Here is a 24,728-nt window from a genome sequence, read left to right on the forward strand (position 1 = left end):
GTATGGGAAATTCAGTTGAGCACATTCCTGATGTAGTTACTGGAGAGTCCATCCCACCAGGAATAAAGGAGACCAGGTGTAGAGCAGACTGCTTGGCCAAGGAGCCAGAAAAGCAGTGACTACCTCCCGCTTCCTTCTTGAGATAACTCGTGAGGAAGTGGGGAAAGCTGAGTGTTGTGAATCAAATGAACAGATCTGCAGTCAGAGGACTGAACCTACTAGCAACTGGGGGAAGTCCTCAGTATGGAGTCTCCACTCCCACAGCACCACTTGTTGCCTGCTAAGCTGGACCACTTCCAAGTCCATGTCGCCACTGAGATGCTCCACCCTGAAGGAGCATAGGTGACGCCCAGCCCAGGGGATTAGAAAAGTTGTTCCTTCTTGAAGACTCATCGACAGAGCACCCCTCAAGCGGGAAGAACCAAGAAAAATCAGACAGATGTCTGTGCCATATGTTAAGCTTGAGGCCCAGAGAAATGATTCTTCTCACCAGTGTAACTTTCTTGGAGAACACTGTGCAACCAAACTGCATTAAATACATTTGCAGAAGTGTGAAGGGCATGTTAGGATGGGACCAATAACACCAAGATGGTAGCAATCACGTCACACAAAAACCCAGCATTCTCAGAAGCACCAGTGAATTGCCAGATGTCAACCTCAACCAGACCGGGTCTAGAAGGTTCATTGGTCCCTGGGACATTTGATCAAGCTAGACTAGGATGCAAAAGAGAACCTTAAAATAGCATGGCTAGATGCACTGGAAGATGCCATGGTGGAGTAAAGTCCAACTTACTCTTTCCAACAAACATGTCCAACTGGGCCAGGATGTTCAACTAGCACTAAATCATATGGTCACCTGGTAAATTTCAAATTCCTATTTGAAGAGGAAACCAGTTGCATGATTAAACAGCTTGAAGCTAGAGTGCACCACCTGCAGAAGTAGGATTGAAATTAAAAGAAGTGAGTTGCAGAAAACGTTGAAAGTTGACTTGATGAATTCCAAAATGAAAGAAACATCTCAGTGACCATTGCCCTCAGAAACCAATCAGAATTCCTTGTGGAGCTTCTGGCAGAAGAATATTACACCGTCCATGGAATCCACAGGTTTAGGGAGTTGCTTGATAGCCTTTGCTGTAACTTTACTGTTGTCTTAAGGCTACCCTGTAGTTACACAGAGAGGGAGCCAGCAGCTTGGCTATGTCCAAGAGGATCAGGCAGATACATGGAGAACAAGGCCAGCAGTGGTCACTAGCCACGAAGAACATGATCTGACTGCATAAACTGGGGCAATATGCTTCAAAACCCTACCCACCAGAAACTGCGGGAGCTTGCTTCTGCACTCATGTTTTGCCTCTGAGCCTCTCCTGGACATATGGGGCTGCTGGAGAGTTAGCCACAGGAAATAAACACCCAGGGACATATTCTGACTAGTACCTGCTCAGTAGCCAGAATGCCAGGATAGCAGCATCTGCTCAGAGTAATGCCCAATAACATTTTCTGGCTAAGTAGCTGCTTAACAACAAGAATGCTGGGGTACAGATTTCAGTGCAGTATCTCATAATCAGAAGAGAAGGATGAACTCCAAGGAATGTAAGTAACCAACCCCCCTGAATGCTTTGAAGCAGCCAGAAAGGGAAGCTGCTCCAGCTAGGTAAAACTTTGCCCATTTCTAGGCAGTCACAGACCAGTGCCATGGAAAGAGCACCTGCAGAGAGCCAGTAATCTTAAACTTAACTGCTGTTTAAATGAACAGAAGATAATAAGAGAAGGCCAGAGAAGGCCTGGAAGCCTGCCTCTTAAAAAAGGCATTTTCTATTGAAACCATCCTCAAAATCATCCAGAAGACTACCTGTCAAAACAAAAAGAGTAAAATGAGAATAGCCTTACATTTAAAACTTCTTCTTCTTCTTTTACCACTGAAATGCTTAATTGCAGGTAGGGAAGCAGAATATCATCTCAGTATATATATGCCAATGTGTGTAACCTTGAGTCAAGTTACACAAACTGAATAGCAAAGAAAGCCTTACCAAAGGCTAAGTTGTTCTGATAAATTTAATATGGAATTTTAAACTGTTCTAAGTCGCCCAGGGACCTGCAGGTAAAGGTCAGGAGTTGACTGAACAACCACCACCTTCCAGGAGAACAGCACCTCAGCACATATATGCCAGTGTCTGTAACTGTGAGTCTAGTTACACAAATTGAAACAGCGAAGTAAGCCTCACCAAAGGCTAAATTGTTTTAACAATTTTAACATGGAATTTTAAACTGTTGTAAGTCGCCCAGGAACCTACCGGTGAAGGTCAGGACTTAACAGAGCAACCACCACCTTCCTGGAGAATCACACTGATGCCATATAAATAGATAGGGCAGAAAACTTCATGTAATTTGAAAAATATATATTCAGCTTAATGTATGTCATCTAGCTAAGTTACGTTTACCCAGCAGGACAACAGAAAGATCCTCCTCCTCCTCCTTTCCTTCAAAGGAAGTCAATGGATAAATCCAAATATTTACTCGGACAGTTATGAAGGGCTGCAACTGTTCAGAGGAGCAAACTGGAGCTTGATGCCCTACAAATAGATAGGGCAGAAAACTTCATGCAAATTACCAAAGCTATACTCAGCTTAGTTTACTTATTTTGCTTAGTTACATTTCCCCAGCAGGATAAACAGTAAGATCCTCCTCTGTAAGGAAGTCACTGGATAAATCAAAAAAATTACACAGTTATGAAGGGCTGCAACTGTTCAGAGGAGCAAACTGGAGCTTTGAGCTGAAGCTCATGAGGCAATTCATAAGCCTTTACTACACTGAGGCCCCTAGAGCAGCCACCAGGTTATTCTACTGTTGCCCCTGGAAATGGCCTGCTGCTATTCAGGCCTTGGGAGAAAGGGAATCAGGTCTCTTAAAATAATTGAACCTGCTGTTCTAGTGCCTCCAATAAAAAGGCGGGAAAACTCCTTAGCAGAGGACTATGCTGTATCTGCCCAAGGGTTCTGAGTGGAAAAGCTAAACTTTTTCCATAGTCACTGGGCAGACTAGGACCAAGTGGAAACAGAGCTACCATAAAAATGGCGGGAAAACTCCTCAGCAGAGGACTACATCATATCTCTGCCCAAGGATTCTCAGGGGAAAACTAAACCCTTTCCACAGTCACTGGACAGACTAGGACCTGAAGTGCAGCGGAGAATGATAAAGCGCTACCAATTTCTCTTAACCACAAGCAGTGTCAGACTCCACACCAACTATTGCTGCTTCTGATGCAATTTCTGAGGAGGAATACTTGGAAAGCCCAAGTTTGGCTGCCTTGCTTACCTTAGGGCCTGAGGTGACCAAGGTATCACACATAGGAAGAAATGTGTACACAGAAGATGGTTAACCAGGCACACAGTAGAGGGTGCAATATCCACCAGTCAACACATGCACTGGAAGAGGGGTGCAGTGATGTTGGGGGCCAAGCCACACGCACAAGGTAAAGGGGCATGGTGAAGCCCAAATTACAGGTCAACATTCCTTCCAGTGGAATTCCTTCTGACACGGGGTGTGAGGCTAGTGACTGCAGAGGTTATGGCTGCTGCATATCACTGCACTGTGCCTCAGTAGTGATATCCAGAGTCGCAGCAGTAGATGTCCCAGCCATGGTAATACGCACACAGTAGAGGGGAGTGGTACTAGGCATTATTTGAATAAAGATCAAACAACACATGCCCAGGCTGAGAGGTGCAGAGGATAAGTAATCAATACATGCACATGTAGAGAGGTATGGTAAATTAATGGAGGCCAGGAATAACATGCACATAGTGCAGGGGGGTGGTTTGACCTCAAAATGCAGCCAATAACGTGTTGTTGTTTTTTAACTTCACCCTTGTCTGAGCTAGGAAGAGAAAACGAAGAGAGGAGAACCAAAGTCTAGAAGCTGATTAGCGACCAACTGACAAGAAAAAAGGGAGGAGAAAGCGATGGGGGGCAGAGAAAAAAGCTCCTGAAACCACATAGAGATGGCTGCTAGGGAGGAATAGGCTGGAGCCACGAGGGCAGGGAGTGAGCAGGAGCCAGCCAGAAGGGATGAAGCCAGAGCTGGAGGCAGCGGCAAGGAGGGAGGGAATCATGCCATGAGCTCCGAGGGGCGAAGAAACAGACCCGCAACAACAAGGTCCATGAGAAGGAGTGAGGAGGTGGCAGCCAACAAGCACCTCCCTGAGAGGCCTGGGGAAAGAAACCAGGGAGGCCACAGGGAAAGCCACCCATGGGCCAGAGGAAGGAGGCCACAGTAGCAAGGCTTGGGGAAGGGAACCAGGGAGGCCACAAGGAAGGCCACCACAAAGGGCCAGGAGGAGGAGGCCGCAATAGCAAGCCTCAAATTTCTTTTTAAAAAACCACAAACGCAAACAGGCAGAGTAAAACAAAGACAGAACAACAACAAGGAAACAGACTCACAACTAGAGTGACTAAAGGTGAATAAGAGCTAAGACTGAGAGATCTGACCTCAGACAAAGGCAGGAATGGACTGGGTTGAGGACTGGAAGGACCAGCTCAAGTCTTGACTCCCTTTCATTCCTGCCTTCGGACACTAGGCAGCACTATAACCCACCTGATGGCATGCTACCTGGGGAAAATTGTATTAAAAAACTGCAACAGAGACTTCAGTCTGTTCCAGAATACTGAGTACCTGTATACCATACCAAATTTCATGAAGGACCCTCTCCACAGCAAACATGATAGATTTAATGGTAGCCTGACTCCTTGGTAATTATAGCCTTTGCATATGTTCATTTGCATCATGGTCCTTCCTAAACTCCATGTTCCAGTTCTGAGAAGCATGCTTGTAATTCCAGCACATGGCAAGTAGGAGAAGTTAAGCAATACAGTTAAACTGTGGAGCATGGTGCGTCTACTCCTAAATGAGATGCATATGTACATGTGTGTGTTTTATGTCTGATGAGAAAGGGACCCTCGCTACTGCCATTGCCATCAGCAGACACCATGATGCCCTAACAAATGATAAGCAGTTGTTTACAAAGCAACAATATTGATTTTATGGAATCTCTGACAGCATTTGACCGCGTTAAAAAAAAGACAGTCAAATGAAAATATTTGACTGGTCTATGGACCAGCATTTCAACCTTAGTTGTAAGATCATTATATTTTGCACTGATCATTTTAGTAACAAGTTTTGTCACCAACCTTCACAGCTTAGTAAGATATATCACTTAATAAAAATTGTTCTTGTAGAATGAAGATTTCTGATGACGTTAACAAGTGACAGACTTGGGCAACACTATTATGAGCCCTTTTAGCACCCATACTATCATTTGCCTGGATATCCTCCAATTGGATAAACACTGCCACATGCCTACAATGCCCTCTGCAGTGCATGAAAGACAAGTTGGCTAGTCTGTACAATATTTTTAAAACGTAACCAATATGCAAGTGATTGTAATATCCTAGAGCAGCCTTTCCCAACTAGTGGGCCACCAGATGTTGGACCACAATTCCCATTTTTCCTGACCATTGGCAATGCTGGCTGAGGCTGATGAGAGTTGTGGTATAACAACATCTGGTGGCCCACTAGTTGGGAAAGGCTGTCCTACAGCTTAAGCAAAAAGATACATAGAAAGAAGACAAGAATTTATTCCAGACCAATGAACCAAGCTTTATTAGTTTATTCACTAGTGTCTCCAGGACACTTGGGAGATGCTATCAAGTAGGCAAAATCTACAGAAGTACCTCTAGACTTTATTTCTAACTTGATCATTCAGTAACAGACTGAAAGTGATTTGTTTTTATTGCTCGCAAAATATTCTGAGATAGTACTACTGAATGAATAATAAGCTGCCATCTGCAGTCTTACCAATGCTCAGCACCATTATTTTTAGCTTGTTCAGCTTCCTGCAAGTGTCTTGTAGCTGCTGCAGCCAATGCTGTCGCACTTTCATTCTGGAAATCAGCCGCAACAGCCTAAACAGAATATGACAATAGCTGACATTTTGTAGATGAGACAAAGGGGACTTCGTATCATTATACCTTGCTGAAAACCAAGCTAGAAGCTTAAGTACATGGACTCAGAGCACAGAGAATCTGGACAAGATAGAAGTGCCCTCAGCTCTTCATTCTGTGCTTCAGTCAGATTGACTCTTCACAGATGCTTAGTGAAGTAGCCAAAGGAAACGAAATGATGGAATATAGATCAAGCATAACAAGCACTGTCTCCCAGCCCCACTGAAATCCTGTTTCTTGAGGGACAAAATCCATGTTTCCAGAATACATTGAGGCCTAATTGGATAATTCAGATAATTCCAGAGATATATGGCTGCCACCACTGTGGCACATTCGGGCCACATTCACACCATATATTTATTTCATTATTATTCCATTTTAAATAGTCATGGCTTCCCTCAAAGAAAGCTGGGAAGTGTAGATTGTGAAGGAGCTGACAGCTGTTCTGAGACTCCTATCCTCAACAAAGAGCTACAATTGCCAGAGTGGTTTAACAGTCAGTCCCTCTTCCTAGAGAACTCTGGGAATTGTAACTCTGTAAAGGGGAATAGGGTTCCCCTAACAGCTCTCAGCACCCTTCACAAACTACCCTTCCCAGGATTCTTTGGGGGTAGCAATGACGTTTAAAGTAGAATAACAGTGGAGTAAAAGCATGGTGTGAATGTGGCCAATGTGTTTCTGTGCCACAATTCATTGGCTGTCAAGTTCAGGGCAATACCAATCAAGATGCATCGTGTCTACTGTTTTTCTTAAACAGGCATTACCAGGCAGATAAACATTCTGAAAGCAGCCACATCTCCTCCATAACATCCAACTAACCCTTAAGCCTCTGGCTTGCTTCCAAAAACCATATGCTAAGAAAATAAATAAACAAAAAGTTATATAGTTCTACAACACCTCCTTGTCAAACCCTCCATTAATTGCTCTGTGAGCTACTCTATTCAAGCTGAACTCTTTACCTCTGGAACTGAAGTGACGCTAAACAAAATACTCAAGTTCCAACCATAAGGATATAAATATATATACAACAGCTGTAAGCTGCATGTGAAATATCATCCCTTTTTATCATTACTGTAAAAACACTGCATGTTATTTCTTACCAGCAATAAGTCTTGTGCAGCAATTCTAACTGTGTAAGAAAATGTATCATCATCTTCATCCTCAACAAATTGTTGTGGGTTTGCAGTCCAGACTTTTATCTGAAATCGTAATAGTCCAGTAACTTACAGAAAACCATTAGCCCATTCATGACTATGCATAACCTTTTTTTTTACATAACTAAGCTAACTGCCACATGCAGAAAGATTCCAATCTTATACTTCTCAGAGCAGATTCACTCTGTGAAAAATGTTTTAATAGGGTTGCTAAAGACAGAATGCCCTTTCTGACGCCTAAACGAAGTTCAAAAACACTAGGAGTGATTTTTTTTCAGAGGAACACATACACTGCAGTTTCACAATCAAAAAGTCTATTAACAAATCCCTCAAATTGCTCTGAATCTGATCTGCACTCCCATCTGGATTACTGTTAGAAAAAACACGAGTGAGCTAATGAAAATATTCCTCCTGGCCAGTGGAATCCATCTTGCCTCTCTTTTCCACCTCCTCCTGAGAAAGGCAGGCACGGTTGGTAGCTTAAAGTGTCCCATGCTGGTGAGAAGGTAAATCCTTATTGCTAGTATGCTTTTCCCTCTCTCTCTTGCCCTTCCCTGCAACCACCCTGACTCTTCTGCTTTTGGGTAGTGCAGAGCCAAGAAGCATTGGGATGGGAGAGAGACAGACTTGGGACTTCCACCTCTCCATTTAACATGTCCCACAATAATTATTGGTTATTCTCCATTCACAAAAGTAAATGTACAGTATATAAAATACAACTTTAAGAAACCAAGTCTGCTACTCTTTTGAAAAACATGCAACTAAAAAATGCAGTATGCCACGTATGTCAGAATTACACTATGGACAAAATTCTGGTGGTATTTTGCTATTTTATTTTATATGTGATTATAGTTCAAGTGCATATGACTTTCACCATGGGTCCTTTATAATTCCATACTTTTTTCTTCTTTCCTTGTACCCAGTGTCCATACATCTTATGAACCACAGTATCTGCTCAATTCTTCAGGATGCATGGAGTGAGAGTGTTACTGTTAATCTTTGGGAGTGCATTGGTAGAATTTATTCTCTCACTCCCAACATTTTTTCAAGAACAATTAATGCAGTAACTGAAAGGCTATATTAACAGTAATTGAGATGATGTGGATTCTAATAATCACTGCACTTTAAACCAGAGGCGAGGGCCACATTAACCCAGTGGATATTTGCCGGGGCATATTCAAAAAGTGGGTAGGGCCAGATAGTACACAATTGCACACCCTTCACACACATTTTCCCTCTTCCCTCCCCACTAACTTTCACTTGAATTCCTCTCTATGCACTGAGAAAGAGACTCTTATTTCTTAGTGCACAGAGAGGAAATGTTCCGAGCTACAGTTCATGGATTACTAGTTAAGAGTGGGGCACTGAATTTGTGTTCTGGGGAGCCTCTTAGTACACAGATACATGACAGAATTGAGATGTGGGTGGCCATTTTTAGGTGAGCATGTGTGGGGGTCATAGTGCACAGGGACGGTTAATCCTTCTCTCCCCCCAAAATGATCCTGCTGCTGCATATTTGAAAAACAACTTCTTTAAGTTATTTTTCATGCCAACATTGTGGCAGGGAGCATTTTTGGCATGGTAACCTATAGAAAATTAAGAGGGTTAACACTTCCCTCTCTAGCTGTGACCACTCTACACAGCAATTAAGCATAGACAAGCCTAGTTGGGACCAAACGAAGATTTATTTCAAGCCTTAGTAGGACACTGGGGTGTGGAGGGCACACTGTGGGCCAGATGGAGAGATCCCACACAGTGGGTCCACATCCCTGCTTTAATCATCCCTCTGAGAGCAGCCAGTATTGACAAATCTTTCTGCTTATAAGATTGTGATAAGAATATTATGATAAGAAACTCTTCTCAAGAGCAGATCAATTCAGCATATGGTATCGTCTGTCCTATCAGATCACTGGAGACTATTATAAAGGAACTATCATAAAGGAATCAGCATGGATACTGTATCTTCCATCACTAATTTCTAGCCAGCTTTAAAGCATATATAAGATGTGGATATTTTTTTTTCTACGTAAAAGTGCACAGAAAATATGTTTACCTGCTCTTCTGTGATCTGCATATAGAGAATGATGTAATATATTAGCTCTGGCAAAGCTTTCTTCACTGTGCTTTTAAATTTGTGATTTTCCAACAGAGCATGAACAAACTCAAATATGCTGAATACTAGGTTTTCAAAGCCCAAAACTTCACCTAATTTGAAAAAAAAGTTATGATTGTTAAAGTTTTCATAACACAGAAAAAGTAAGACTTTATAAACAGCTTTCAAATAATTAATTCAACTGACTGCCTGACAGCTGTACTATTATTTTTAGTTTCAATTTCACAAACACGTGATCAACAGCACAGCTTTTGTTGCTATTTTAATTACTACATTTAGATTACAAAGGGATATAAGTATATAACAAGCTATTAAAAATTGTTGGCTTCACTCAAGCTACTCATTCCTTAATTTTTTCAAGAGCATCCCCACTGGGATTAAAACAATATTTAATCTTGTAATATTCTCATAAAGTACATTCGAAGAATGACTTATTTCTTCTAAACAGCCATGTGAGGCTAGTTTCTTACACCTTACTTGAATTTTTAATCACACCTTTAGCAATGAGTTTCTTACCATCAGAATCCACTGGGTCCTCTACTTCTTCTGTGTAATTTACTTCTGTTCTCACATAAGTATAAGTTAGTAAAGGAAAAATAAATTCAGTTGACATACCAGATCACGGGGCCTTTCATTTAGGCTCAAATCCTTTTCAATGAAATGACTGAATTTCAACCAGAATAAATGAGGACCAATACCCATTGAACAGCTAATCAATGTTGATAATTCTCAAAAATAGACAAATCGGCTGCATAGCATAGTCATCTTAGGGCCAAACTACAAGTTACGACCGGGATACATGCATGTTCTTTCTTAATTCCTTTCAAATAGCAGCTATGGGGACCCCCGTTCTGGATCAGACCCACCGATCAGGGGGAGGGCATTAATTTTTCTATGAGCAGTGTTTTTCCCAATGAAAGATGCCCCCTCAGAGCTGCTATGTCCTGGTTCCCAAAATATTCAAACATATTTCCACCTTCCCACATCAATATGCTCTGTAAGCAGAATAAAAGTCACTGCATTATGCTGACATTACAAAATGTGTTAAATATGTGAGGGTCCTTTTAGTGTAACCACCACATCAATGAATTCTATATCAGTAGTGGCAATAGCATCATTTTTTAAAATTATTTATTTAGAAGTTTTGAAAAAACATATATATATTCATCAACAATCTAAACGATACTTTACCCCATTCCCCGATACATAAATCTTTCCTCTTCCCACCCTACCATACACCTTTTATTCTCCATTGAAATACGCAGTTATAGAGTCCAAGGAATATGTTAACTTAGCCATAGTGTTTTAAAGGGAGTTGGAATTTGACCTGTTCTTTCATCTTTCGGAGAGAAGAGTATGAAGGGCCACAAGTCCTCTTCGAAAGCCTCTTTGTTTTTCCTCTTTCCTTTTGCTAATCTTAATTTGATAGTCAATTTTTCCCACACCTTTCGATGCCATCTTTCCAATGTGAGACCTTCCAGAGTTTTCCAGACTTGTGCAATCACCATTTTGGCAGCTACCAACAAGAAGCCAATCAATTTTTTGTAAATTCTGATTTCCCTCTCTAAAAAGGTTTAATAAAGCCAGTTCTGCTGTAAAGATTTTTTTTCTACAGTTATTCTTTGAATTTCTGTATGTATGAGACCAAACCTTGGCTCCTTTATCACATTCCCACCACAGATGCATAAACGAGCCATGTTCCCCACATTCATGCCAGCAGGAGGGGTCCCCTGAGTTATTAATTTGTGCTAAATGTGCAGGAGTCATGTACCATTTTTGAACAATTTTTAAAACCGTTTCCCTGAAAGATGAGGCCACTGATTTAAATGGGAATTTAAATTTCCCATATTTCTTTAAGTATTTGGTTACTGCCCATATCCTTTCCCAATAAAAACTTATATAAGGAGACTAGACCTTTTTCAGTATTGCCTGCGTTCAAGGTTAATTTTTCTCCTTGAGTTAGTCTTTTGTTCCCTGAGTTATAATGTAATTTTTCCTTATAAATGTACTGATTTGGTACCATGCCAACCAAGAAATGCCCATATTCCTCAACTTCCTGTGCCAGGTATCTCGAGGTATGGGATTGTTATTCACATAAACATCCTTTAATCTAAAAATATCATTTTTAATTACCTCTTTGTCATCTATTACTCTTTCTTTCTTATAGAAATCTGGATGATTACAGAGAAGAACCAAGGGGGAGAGACCTGGTAAAAACTGCTCCTTTCTATATTTCCGTATCTCCAATATCGGTGTCATTGTTGTATGTTCTAATTTTATACTTTTCTTCTTCTTTTTAATATATGGTAGCCCTATAGGGTTGTTATGACATAACAGATATCTTTCAATTTGGACCAATCTCTTTCTGTTTTAAGATCTAAAAATGAAATCATATGCCTAATCTGATAGGCCTCGTAATATAAAGTAAATTAGGGATTCCTCCTTAGTTCCTTCTGTACCTAAGATTTTTGGTGGTTCTTCATTTTTTTGAAGCACATATAAATTGTCCTAATTTCCTTTGCCAAAATATTATCTTACTGTTTCTTATTTGAATGAGTAAAATATAAAACAAATATGTGAATTTTGAAAGCAACATAATCTTTACTAGTGTTATTCTGCTGGAAAGGGCCAAATTCAATTTACTCCATACTGAAATATCATTTTGTATACACTTCCATATAGGAACATAATTTATTACATATTATTTTTTAAAGTTTTTGGATACCTGTACCCCTAAATATCTAAAGGATGTTTGTACTTGCGGAACTCCCAGCTTTTGAAAGAAATGTAGCTGGTGGTTTGGTGGTATATTGATACAAAGGAGATCTGATTTTTTAAAATTTATTGTTAATCCTGTTACCTCGCCAAGCATTTGTAATTCTTTTTAAATATGCGGTAAGGCTTCTATAAGATTTGTTACCATGAGTATGATATCTTCCGCATATAAACTTATTAAGTGTTCTTCCTTCTCCACCTGAACTCCACGAATCTCCCTATTAGTTCTCAGCCTGTTGGCTAAAAATTCCATCACTAAGGTAAATAATAGAGGGGACAATGGGCACTCTTGTTTAGTACCTGCTTTAACCTGTATCTGTCTTGATTTGGTACCATTAAATTTTATTATAGTTGTTTATTTATTTATTTATTTTGTATCCCGCCCTTCCTCCCAGCAGGAGCCCAGGGCGGCAAACAAAGCACCAAAAAACGTTAAAACATCATAAAAACAGATCTTAAAATACATTAAAACAAAACAGCATTAAAAACATTTAAAAAAACAACCTTAAAAAGAGTTAAAAACATTATTAAAAAACATATTAAACAATTCTGACACAGATGCAGACTGGGATAGGTCTCAACTTAAAAGCCTTGTTGAAAGAGGAAAGTCTTCAAAAGATGCTGAAATGATAGCAGAGATGGCGCCTGCCTAATATTCAAAGGGAGGGAATTCCACAGGGTAGGTGCTGCCACACTAAAGGTGATTGTGTATATATGGTTTCCATAACTTATGGTAAATGTAGGGCCAAATTTAAAATTCTCTAATGGTTTTAATAAAAAAATCCAGTTTATGCTATCAAAGGCCTTATAAATGTCTAAAGCCAATAAAGCCAATGGGGAATCATTTATTTTACTCAATTTCATTATACTAAACAAACTTCTCACTGGATCTACTATGTATCTACCCGGAATAAATCCATATTGGTCTGGATGAACTAATTTGGAGATGACCAGTTTTAAACAATTTGCCATGACAGATGCAAAGATCTTGTAATCCATATTTAAAAGTGATATTGGCCTATGAGTCTGGGGAGGCTGGTGTTTTGCCTGGTTTCAATAACAAGGTTATATGTGAAGTAGTCCATGTGGGCGACATACAAACGCCTGTCAGAATTGTATTAAATAGCCTTGTAAGATGTGGGATCAATGTATCTTTATTTAGTTTATAGAAATTTTCCATAAACCCATCAGGGCCAGGAGCTTTCTTTACTTTGAGCACCTTAATTGTAGTATTAACTTCTTCCGAAATTGGCACATCGGGACTTTCTCTCTCTGAAAGAGATAGTGTAGGCATGAGAGTCCTCAATTCCTTTAGTTGCTGTAAGTCTAAATCTTTGTTCTTGTACAAATTTTCATAGAACTTAGTTAATTCCTCTCCAATTAGTTTATCATTTGTGACTAATTGGCTCTGAGTTCCCACTTTTAATGCTCTAATCATATTTTTGGTCCTTCTTTGTTTGGCCCTGTTTGCTAATAATCTGGATCCTTTTCCATCATATTCATATTTTTGCTTACAGTACAGTACAACATATTGACCATTGTATTATCTATGTCTGCCACGTTAATCTCTGTCCTTTTGCACTCCATCTGTCGTCTTACTTGTTGTGAGCCTGTCCTTTTAGAGTTGTTATTTATTTATTTTTTATCACATTTATACCCCACCTTTCTTTTCATGATAGAAACCCAAGGCAGCTTACATATGGTTCCCAGGCGGTCTCCCATCCAGGCACTGACCAGACCTGACCCTGCTTAGCTTCAGAAGGGTGCTGGCCTCATGTGCCTTCAGACCATCGCCTGGTTAGAGTTTGTAATTTTTTTTCCAGTTGACCTTTCTGTTGATTTTTATTTTTCTTCAAAGAACTCCACTTTTGTATGCATATCCCCCTTATTACTGATTTCATAGCCTCCCACCTGCTCTCCTCCCTGATTTTTTCTGCTGCGTTCTCTTTAAAATCCTTCCTGTATCTTAATTTGGGTTTGAGGGGAGAGCAGGTTGGGATTTAGTCTCCACTGTGGCACATGTGACCTGCGTATAAAACTAGCAAGATCTACATTTACTGGGATGTGTTCGGTTACTTTAATTATACCTATTTCAGCTCTCTTCACCCTTGTTAATAAAGCATCAGAGACAATGATGGAGTCTAATCTGGAGAATGTTCCATGAGGCCTTGAGTAGAAAGAATGACTATGGTCTGCAGGATTAATTGTTGCCCACACTTCACTAAGCCCTTTTTGGTGAAGCTGCTTAAAGATCTTGCATATCCGTTTTTGTTGTTGTTGTCCCTCTACTTCTCCTATCTCTCTTCCTTTTCTACACACACTATCCATTTTTTTGTTAGGGTCAAACCCTTGCATATCCAAATTGGTGTCCCCTCCCAGAATGACAGGTGCTTTTGTAAATTTATTCAATTTCCCCAACAACATTTGGAAAAATTCAAGTTGTTTTTTGTTGGGGGTGTAAAATGAGACCAGATTAATTGTGTTTTGAGAGTCTAAGATTCCTTCTACAAATACATACCTCCCCTTCACATCTATAACTTTTCTACTGGGCATAAAGTTCAGTGATTCATGAATGAGCAATGCTACCCCTCTTGCTTTACCAGATCACTTAGCCAAAAATTTGTTTCCATTGTTTATTGTTTAGAATCCCATCTGTTAATTTAGCGTTGTGAGTCTCCTGTAACATATTTTTGGTTGTATGTCCCTTATCATTTCCTGCAACCTAGTGCGTTTAATCAAGGTCCCCAGTCCTTTTACGTTCGGTGAAGTCACTCTCAACAGATTTGTTTGTTTGTTCCATTCCTCCACCTGTTCTATTATTCCTTTCACACTTTATATTCCTTACTGTTCTTCTCTTCCCCCCACTCCTCCCCTTTTCACTCCCCAATTTCTTTCCCCAATTCTCCTGATTACAAACCCAACACTAAATATACCTATTACCTAAAACTTCGTCTTACCCCTTAACCGGAGGTGTGGCTACTCTTGCGGTTACATAACTGCGTTGAACTGCCTATTTAATTTCTTAACAAAGAAATGAAATATTATTTATTCCAGGGCATTGCTAATTATCTTACAACAAAATTTTCAAAAAACTTGAAGTGAATAGGAAAGTTAAAACTAAAAAAGGGCAATCTGATCTACTAATGCATAGATCAGTCATGCAAAACAGGAGACTCTCCCAGCCTCTATCTATAAAGTTATTTATGAAACTCAAGGCCCCTCCTTTCCTCTTTTACTGCCCCCCCTTTATACTTTCCTATTAACACTTGCAACAACGTATTTTCACAGTTTACTAATTACGTGCATGACGGATGGAATTTCTATACTGCTGGTTCTTCCTTAATGCTTCCTGTTAGGCAGATCTCTGAGGTTGTGTTGCAGGGTGAAGTTATTGTTGCGAAAAGGAGCTTCTCCCAGTCGTCCTGCTGTTCTCTATGTGGTTTCTTCCTCCTTACCACTTCCCATTCGTCTTCTTCACCAGCTCTCTGTCATTAAGTTCTTCTTCTTCCCCTCTTCCAAATCCTTCTGGAAGGTCCAGGTATAGAATTTTTAGAAGTCTGGTGACTTCTGTTGCTGTTGTAGCTGTATATGTAGTCCCCTTGTATGGGACAATCAAATAAAATGGGAAACCTCAATAGTACTTTAAACCGGCTTTTTGCAGCACCAATGTATATGGGCCTCAATTTCCTCTGTCTCTGCAGAGTTTCTGGTGCTAAATCCTGTAGTGTCAATATCACTGTATCTTTAAACTTTTGTTCACCTAGATCTCTCAGATGATGAAGCAGCTCTTCTTTTTTGGAGTATTTAGAAAAACAAACGATTATGTCTCTTGATCTTTCTTTCCTTTTAGGATCCAACACTCTATCTGCCCCCCTTTAGGATGCACACCTTAATGTGGTGAGGGGGGTTGAGAGTGTTGAAGAAGCTGACAGCAATGCCGTCAGGAGTCTAGACCAAGAGGCTAGACTCCTAGCAGGGGCACCCATGGCGGAATGGTCAAAGCTGAAACACCAGACTAAGATGCATCCAAACTCAGAGGAAGGCAACGGTAAACCACCTCTGAATACCTCTTACTACGAAAACCCTATGAACAGAGTATCCAAAATGCAACACGAGATAGTGATGGAAGATGAGACCCCCAGGTCAGAAGGCACTCACCGAGCTACTGGGGAAGAACAAAGGACAAGTACGAGTAGCGCTGTGACTAATGATGCAGCTGGGTCAAAGCCGAAAGGAAGCCCAGAGGCTGATGCACACAGATGCGAAAGGAGAGTCCGGAGTTGTACGACGCACACAATAGGAACATGGAATGTGAGAAGCATAAACCAGGGAAAGTTAGAAATTGTCAAGCAAGAAATGGAGCGTATCAACATTACAATACTTGGTGTGAGTGAAATAAAATGGACTGGAGTGGGATATTTTCAATTGGCCAACTACAAAATATTTTATGCAGGAAATGAGAAAACAAGAAGAAACGGAGTTGCTTTAATAGTGAGAAGTGATGTAGCAAAAGCGATTAAGAGCTACAACGCAAGGTCTGAGCGAGTTATATCAATGAGATTAAATGGGAAACCTATTAACATAACCATCATCCAAGTCTATGCTCCAACATCAAACGCAGAAGAAGAAGAATTGGAGAGATTTTACGCAGAAGTACAGGAGGAAATTGATCACACACCAAAACAAGATATGATGATAATCATGGGGGACTGGAATGCAAAAGTAGGGAACAGTGAACTAGGAATTGTGGGGAAATGGGGCTTAGGTGACAGAAATGAAGCAGGAGAAAGACTTATTGAATTCTGTGAAGCCAATGATTTGTTTCTTGACAACATATTTTTTGAGCAACCAAAAAGACGACTGTACACGTGGACATCACCAGATGGTCAATATAGAAATCAAATTGATTATATAATTGGAAATAGAAGATGGAGAAGTTCCATACTTTCTGCAAAAACAAGAGCAGACTGCGGTACAGATCATGAACTGATCGTATCGAAAATCAGAGTAAAGCTAAAGAAGAACAACAAAGCACTCATAATGCCAAAATAGAATTTAAATAACATCCCAGAAGAATATAAAGATCAAATAAGGAACAGGTTTGAGGCTTTAAACTTAGTTGACAGAGAAACAGAAGAACTATGGACTGGAGTCAGAGACATGATCAGGGAAGAATGCAAAAAGACAATACCTCTTGTTAAAAAGAGACTGACGAAACTCTTAACATGGTTAAAGAGAGAAGGAAAGCAAAAGCAAAAGGAGATAGAAACACGGTCAGAACCCTAAATGCAATAATACAACGACTAGTACGTAGGGACAAAGAAAACTATTACAATACTTATTGTAAAGAAATAAAACAGGACAACAAAAAAGGTAGAACATGAGTGCTATGCCAAATGATTAGAGAAATTAAAGGAAAATGTAAACCAAGAATAGGGATGTTGACTAATCAACAGGGGAACACACTGACTGACCAAGGTAAAATAAAAGGAAGATGGAAGCAATACACTGAAGAACTATATAAAAGAAATGCAAAGATGACAGATTAATTCACGGAGCAACCATATGATGAAGAAACAGAAATTTTAGAATGTGAGGTGAAAGCTGCTCTTAAAATTCTTGGAAGAAACAAATCACCAGGAATAGATGGCATACCAATAGAGTTGCTACAAGTCACTGAGACTGAATCTGTCCAAGGTTTGACAAAAATTTGTCAACAAATATGGAAAATAAAACAATGGCCCACAGACTGATGGTGTTCAATATACATCCCAATTCCAAAGAAAGGGGATCCCAGGGAATGCAGTAATTATCGAACTACTGCCATAGTATCTCATGCAAGTAAAGTAAGTAAAGTAAGGCCCTTACCATAAGCCGGATTTAGAAAGGGAAGAGGCACCAGAGATCATATAGCAAACATACATTGGATAATGGAATGGAGCAAGAAATTTCAGAAGAAAATCACCCTGTGCTTTATAGATTACACAAAGCCTTTGACTGTGTAGATCATGAAAAACTATGGAATGCTTTAAAAGAAATGGGGGTGCCACAGCATCTGATTGTCCTGATGTGCAACCTCTGGACAAGAGGCTACTGTAAAGACAGAATATGGAAAAACCGATTGGTTCCCCATCGGAAAGGGTGTGAGTGTATTTTATCACCCTATTTATTTAATTTATATGCAGAACATATCATACGGAAGCGGGATTGGACCAAGATGAAGGAGGTGTGAGAATTGGAGGGAGAAATATGAATAATTCAAGATATGCAGAGGATACCATACTACTAGCAGAAACCAGTAATGATTTGAAATGAATGCTGATGAAAGTTAAAGAGGAAAGCACAAAAGCAGGACTACAGCTGAAAGTCAAAAAGACTAAAGCAATGACAACAGAAGATTTATGTAACTTTAAAGTTGACAATGAGGACATTGTACTTGTCAAGGATTATCAATACCTTGGCACAGTCATTAATCAAAATGGAGACAATAGTCAAGAAATCAGAAGAAGGCTAGGACTGGGGAGGGCAGCTGTGAGAGAACTAGAAAAGGTCCTCAAATGTAAAGATGTATCATTGAACACTAAAGTCAGGATTATTCAGACCATGGTATTCCCGATCTCTATGTATGGATGTGAAAGTTGGACAGTGAAAAAAGTGGATAAGAGAAAAATCAACTCATTTGAAATGTGGTGTTGGAGGAGAGCTTTGCGGATACAATGGACCGCAAGAAAGACAAATAATTGGGTGTTAGAACAAATTAAACCAGAACTGTCACTAGAAGCTAAAATGATGAAACTGAGGTTATCGTACCTTGGACACATCATGAGAAGACAGGATTCACTAGAAAAGACAATAATGCTGGGAAAAAGAGAAGGGAATAGAAAAATAGGAGGACCAAACAAGGGATGGACTGATTCCATAAAGGAAGCCACAGACCTGAACTTACAAGATCTGAACAGGGTGGTTTATAACAGATGCTATTGGAGGTCGCTGATTCATAAGGTCGCCATAAGTCAAAATCGACTTGAAGGCACACAACAACTATATTAGTAATTAACACTTTGCATCACAAACTTTGATCTATGTACTACACATCTGAGCAGGCAAGAACATTTTTTTCTTGGAATACCTATGCCTGAAGAATTTGTAGTTTTCAAACTTATTTTTTTAAAAAATTACAACTAGTTAGTTCAATTAAATATATTGCTGCATTTGATCGATGATCCCTCAGGAGATTTAGGGGTGTCAAGACACACAAAGCTTAGTCTCCAGATTCTTGGACCACCTCAGATTTGAGCAGTTCACATCATGATGTGAACTGCTCAAATCTGTGATGGTCCAAGAATGGTATCTGACAAATTAACCCACCCTGTATTACACATATGTTGATGCTTACATTACTATCTATTATGTTCAACAAAAATTATATACAGCTTCATTGTAATAAAACCCCAATGCAGTTTACATAAAACATTAAAATTATCAATAAAAACAATATTTAAAAACATTAAAAAACTAAAACCAACAATAAACTAAGCACAGATTAGCAGACATGTAACTTCTACATGTCTGGATATTTTATTTAATAAAAAGTATATACCACTTAACTACATATATTGTATTAATTAACTATACAGACTTGGGAAGGCACTGTGTGCACATATGGGCTTTTTAAGCATCATCAATTGGCAGCAACTTTGGCAGTCGTAAGTCAGAGAGATCAGTGCCAGAAGAGAAAATTGGCAAACCCTGTAGGTGCTTTGAATATTTACATAGAGACATGCACAAACCCAAACACAACCCTTTTTGGATCCTAGTCACAGTCATAAATATATTCCATAGAACTATTTTTTTCAGCCTCAATATTAACTTGCTTGCTAGTGAAATATTTGTCGCATGTTAGAATATACAACACCATTGGCTTTTATTTTTTTCCTCCCTTGCTACTTCTTTGTAGGAAATTTGCTCTTAGTCCAAAATGCACAAAAAAGGATATAAGGCTGCACTTTCTGTAAGTGTATTCCAAACAATAGGAAGGATCTGTTGCATGGAGGAAATCATGTGTCTTGGGTAGTTCTTCACTAAGGCAGTCACTGCCTGCAGGAGGGAAAAAAGGATCCTTACAATCATTATTTACAAAATTAATCATTGTCCCTTTAAGAATCACCATATTCACATTTCTCCTTCTAAAGATTAGATATGCACATCCATAGACTTAGACACAGTACAGTTTGTAGACTCATTTATGTTGACAGAGGTAGCACCAGACAGTTCATGTGAGGTATTCAAAGCCTTGTTCATCTTCAAGAACTCTACTGGAAACATATTATGAGCTTATATAAAAGCTCTAATTCATGCGTTCTGACAAACTTGAAGGATAAACAAAGGGCTGCACACAGTCCCTTAGCCTTATATGTCCTGATCTCATTCTAGAAAAATTGACTATATAAATATATATATAAAATATTGTGGAATAATACCTATTTTTTATCCCCAACAGAGGTATTTTACCCCTATGTAAGGGCTTCTGAAAGAAGATCATTCTCTATAAGTCTCTTGAGTTGTATTTGGTTACACCAAATTAATGGCATCTGCTATTAACTGCTATAATGTCACATATTGAGAAGATAAGAATAATGCTTAAGAATTCCATTTTGTTGCCCACTACAACATCAAGACATTTAACATAAAGCTGTGTGCTAACATGAAGATGTATCTTATATGCTTACCTTTAAAACTTCCATTTTAAGTCCACTATCTGATGTAGGGCCATCAGGCAGTTGCAGAGCCTGAACAAAGGCTTCAGTGAATTGCTGCACCACAGGGAAAATAAGAACTTTCGCTGCTCCCTATCAGAATACAAAGTATCATTAGGTTTTCAGTTATAGCAACTTGTAAACTGCTTGTCATAAAAAAAATAGTTGCAGGAATCGGTAACTATGAATTCAGATCCACTCTCACACCTGTTCCTTAAAAGTAACTAGCTGGTTTCAATTCCTGCAGACTTCAGAGTCACACATAACCTCACCTCTACCCGAGTCTAGTTTACTTGTCACTTAGCTTCATCAATTCCAGCTACCCACTGGTAAAGCAGAACAAACTTTCAAAAGTTTAACAAGTCAGCAGCACTCCAATATAATGCTAACTAACTCAGAAGTAGATCTTGTTCCTGCGAACTGTTTGCACCTAAAAGAAACTGGATGACTGACAGTACTCAACAAAATACTAGTTAAAATTGACCTCCAGTCCTATTCATTTCCCTGATCCTGCATAGTTCTCATTCCAAGGTAAAACCATCACTGACACAACAACCAACAGCTTCTATGGTTGAAATGAAACTTGATCCATTTTCTTTCACTGCCTCCAAAGCAGTCAGGACTAAAACTGAGTACTGGCAGAACAATGATGTCACCCACAAACAGGGATGCAACACTAACTTATTCCTCCTTATAATCACTTCCCAACAATAGTCAGGAAGTGGCTCAGCTTGCCCTTGGCCTGCTTCCCACTCTTCTCAGTGTTCTACAGTTGGCTTTATAAGCCCTCAATGTTTGTTTATTCTCCTCTCCCCTATGCATTACCCCTCCAATCCAATCAATCAGTTGGACTGCATATTTCAGCCAGTCTCACCAGAATCTAACTGCCTGCTGCTCTCAAGTTGGGCTCTGAAAATGGGCCAGCTCAGCAGCTGCCATTCTTGCAGGATGCTGGAGGAGTCCCCTTGCCACATACTATAACCCAGTGAAAAGTTTCTTGACAGCGACATTAAACAGCAATAGAACTTACCAATGTCTCGGCTTAAGTCTTCCTCCAGACGCAGAGCAAACACATTTTCCACCTACAGAAACCCATATTCATACAATGGAGCCCAATGAGATGCAGGGAATAGATCAGAGGGTTTGGGCATAAGAAGTTCAGATCCTCTTTCAGTCATGATGCTTACAGGAGTTTTTGATCATGTCACTTTTTAACCTATCATATCTCACAAATTATATCCCCCCCACACCTGTGTAAAGTATAATGGAAAGAATGTTATACTACTACAATCAACACAACTCTTAAACAAGAAATAAACAATCTACCTTTTCCAATTCTTCCATGTTACAGATCATATGGGCACAAGTGGTGAAGATTTCTACAGCACGTGACCTTGTACGAATACCATAAATCTAACAGAAGAGAAGCAATTTGTCAAAATATGAAAACGACTGGCGTTTATCAGTGTGTTATTAGCAGTTGCCACCCATAATGCTAGTTATTCCTGCTTAAGTAAAAACTCGTTTGTTTTCCAATTTTCCTCTGTGCAGACAACCTAGATTAACACCATATTTCCCCCTATTAGAGGTATTTTAAGACAGGGGAAATGTATATTTTCAAACTAGTTTTTGAAAGCACATTCTTACCCCTAGCTGAAATGTTCTGACATTTAATTTGCTGTCAAGTATGCTCTGCTATATCAGGTTCTACTGAAGAATTGAGTTCTTAACCAAATTAAGAACCACACTAATTTGGGGCAGGGGGATAATAAATTTGTCTTGCACCATCATATAATTAGAGACTGGGTTGTTTTGGGGATGCTGGGAGAAAATACTTGAATCACAGGAAAGACAAAACAGGTCTCAGAAGTAGTATTGGCTTAAGCGGCAAATAAGTTGAAGGAGCCATTATATAAAACAGTTTGCGAACCTTTTAAATACTTTTATAAACAGTCATTTTAATGATTGTTTTGTATTGCTTTTAAATGTTTTTATGTTGCTCTACCCCACCCTTATGTTTTGCGAGAGGTCAGTATATAAATACTTTTATGAAATTATAAATAATAAACCTGCAACTGTTTTTCTACAAATAGTTTTCTATGCAGTCACACATGGAATTGCTGCTGTGCAGACTACAGATGATCCTAGTGACCTCTGAACAGCTCCTTTCCAAGGGTAAGTATACAAGATGTGTGACTGTGCAGAATACTACTCAAAGAACAAACGTTTCATGTAGGCAACCCTTTTTACAACATTACACAATTATGCTATAAGAAAGATCCCAGAGGGTTTTTTTTCTATTTTCATTAATGTCGCTCACAGTGCATTTGTCTTTTACCACTAGTTCTTTTCTATGACCTCATACCATTTTATTTGCTCCCTGTTCCCAAGTGTCCACATATCTGAGCTACAGTATCCTGCACTGTCTCTCTGGGGGCCTCTGGAGGTGGTGCGGGGGCAGCTAATGATGTATTTATACACTAGACCTGGAAATATGGAACCAATGCCCAAAGCTGTCTGTTCTTCCTATACTATATAGAAGTTGCCACCAGCTTCCTGTAGTATGGCTAGAATCATGCCTAGGTGATTCTTCTCTCCACATTCTCACATTTCAACTTTTCTACAGAACCTCCAAGTACAATCTAGAAGTATGTGTTACCTATAGACATTGCAAGAGCATAGCAGATCTAAACATATTGATACTTAGTAGGAAGCAGGGTTGTGGAGTCAGAGTCGTGGAGTCGGAGTTGGGAGCAATTTTGGGTGGAGTCGGAGTCGGTAGAAATGTACTGACTCCGACTTCAAAATAAATTTTGATTGACAAATTTTTTAAAATATAAATTCAAAATGTCAAACAAGCTTCCCATGAAGTCCGCTGTAGTTGAACATTTCACCATAACTCAAGATGGAAAACATTTTGTGTGTCAGTGTATGACACAGGACCCAGATGAAGACAAATGGTGTGATGCCAAGATCAGTGCATATTCAGGCAGCAATAAAAATGCTCCTATGAGAGCTTCCAATTTAAAAAGGCATTTACAGCCCTTTCCAGGGCTGCGGAGTTGGAAGCAATTTTGGGTGGAGTCGGGAGTTGGACAGTAGAAAAATAGAGGAGTTGGAGTCGAAGGTTTGGCATACCAACTCCACAGCCCTGGTAGGAAGGTTCCTCTAATGAATAATTTCTTATTCCTACCAGATGGAAGTCACCTATTTTCACCCATACCTCTGCCATTGTAAAAATCTTGTACATCTCAGGAAGAATAACAGGAGCTACAAGGGGCATCTGTGTGTCTGTCACCTCCCGAGTAAACTCTAGGAAACAGCAAAGTAACAATATATTTACATAAAGTTTACTTTTCAGAGATTATTCAGGGGTAACATGTCACTTTCATATTGTTCTACACCAGCCACAGCTTTACATCCTCAGTGAGAACTAGGTCTTTATCCAGTACAGGTCATTCAGAATTAAGCATGAACTCTCCTTCTCAGGATTAAGTGCAGGTGCTTTGAACTTATCCACTTAACATTTAAGTGCAGGTGCTCTGAAATTATCCATTTAACTAATTCTCAGATTATACAGTTAAGGCTCAGGCCTGGCAGTTCTACAGATTGGTAAATTCAGTATGAAAATTCCCAGATCCAGAATGGTGGAGTCCATGAACACAGCCATCATTGATTGCCTTTTGCCTTGGATTCTTGCTAGCATACACAGCTTCTCTTGATTTGCTAAAAAAACAACACTAAAGTATCTAACATATTTATCTCATGCGACTCAGATACAAGAACTCAATGTAATTTCAGGCAGCACAGGGGACTACAAGATTCAATTTGAAGCATCTCTTACAAAAATACTGTCAGTCTGACTCTATATTATAGTTTTCTGAACAAGCAGGCAGGCCCAGCCCAGCAGGGGTAAGAATTTCCAACAGTTCTGGA

At 39.5% G+C, this 24,728-nt stretch overlaps 1 protein-coding gene across 2 annotated transcripts in view; it reads right to left on the minus strand.

The window, feature by feature from the left end:
- The window catches only part of IPO9 (importin 9), an 80,029-nt gene that overhangs the window by 35,022 nt on the left and 20,279 nt on the right, over window positions 1-24,728 (minus strand). For both annotated transcript variants that reach the window (XM_061631777.1, XM_061631778.1), the window contains exons 5-12: window positions 24,016-24,104; window positions 22,119-22,205; window positions 20,766-20,885; window positions 20,033-20,133; window positions 9,778-9,836; window positions 9,202-9,353; window positions 7,095-7,193; window positions 5,849-5,955 (exon numbers count right to left, since the gene is read on the minus strand). In XM_061631777.1, coding sequence (XP_061487761.1) covers window positions 5,849-5,955; window positions 7,095-7,193; window positions 9,202-9,353; window positions 9,778-9,836; window positions 20,033-20,133; window positions 20,766-20,885; window positions 22,119-22,205; window positions 24,016-24,104 — 814 coding nt within the window. The remainder of the gene's footprint in view (window positions 1-5,848; window positions 5,956-7,094; window positions 7,194-9,201; window positions 9,354-9,777; window positions 9,837-20,032; window positions 20,134-20,765; window positions 20,886-22,118; window positions 22,206-24,015; window positions 24,105-24,728) is intronic.

The sequence above is a fragment of the Rhineura floridana genome, chromosome 6, assembly GCF_030035675.1.
Source record: "Rhineura floridana isolate rRhiFlo1 chromosome 6, rRhiFlo1.hap2, whole genome shotgun sequence".
Classification (NCBI taxonomy): Eukaryota; Metazoa; Chordata; class Lepidosauria; order Squamata; family Rhineuridae; genus Rhineura; species Rhineura floridana.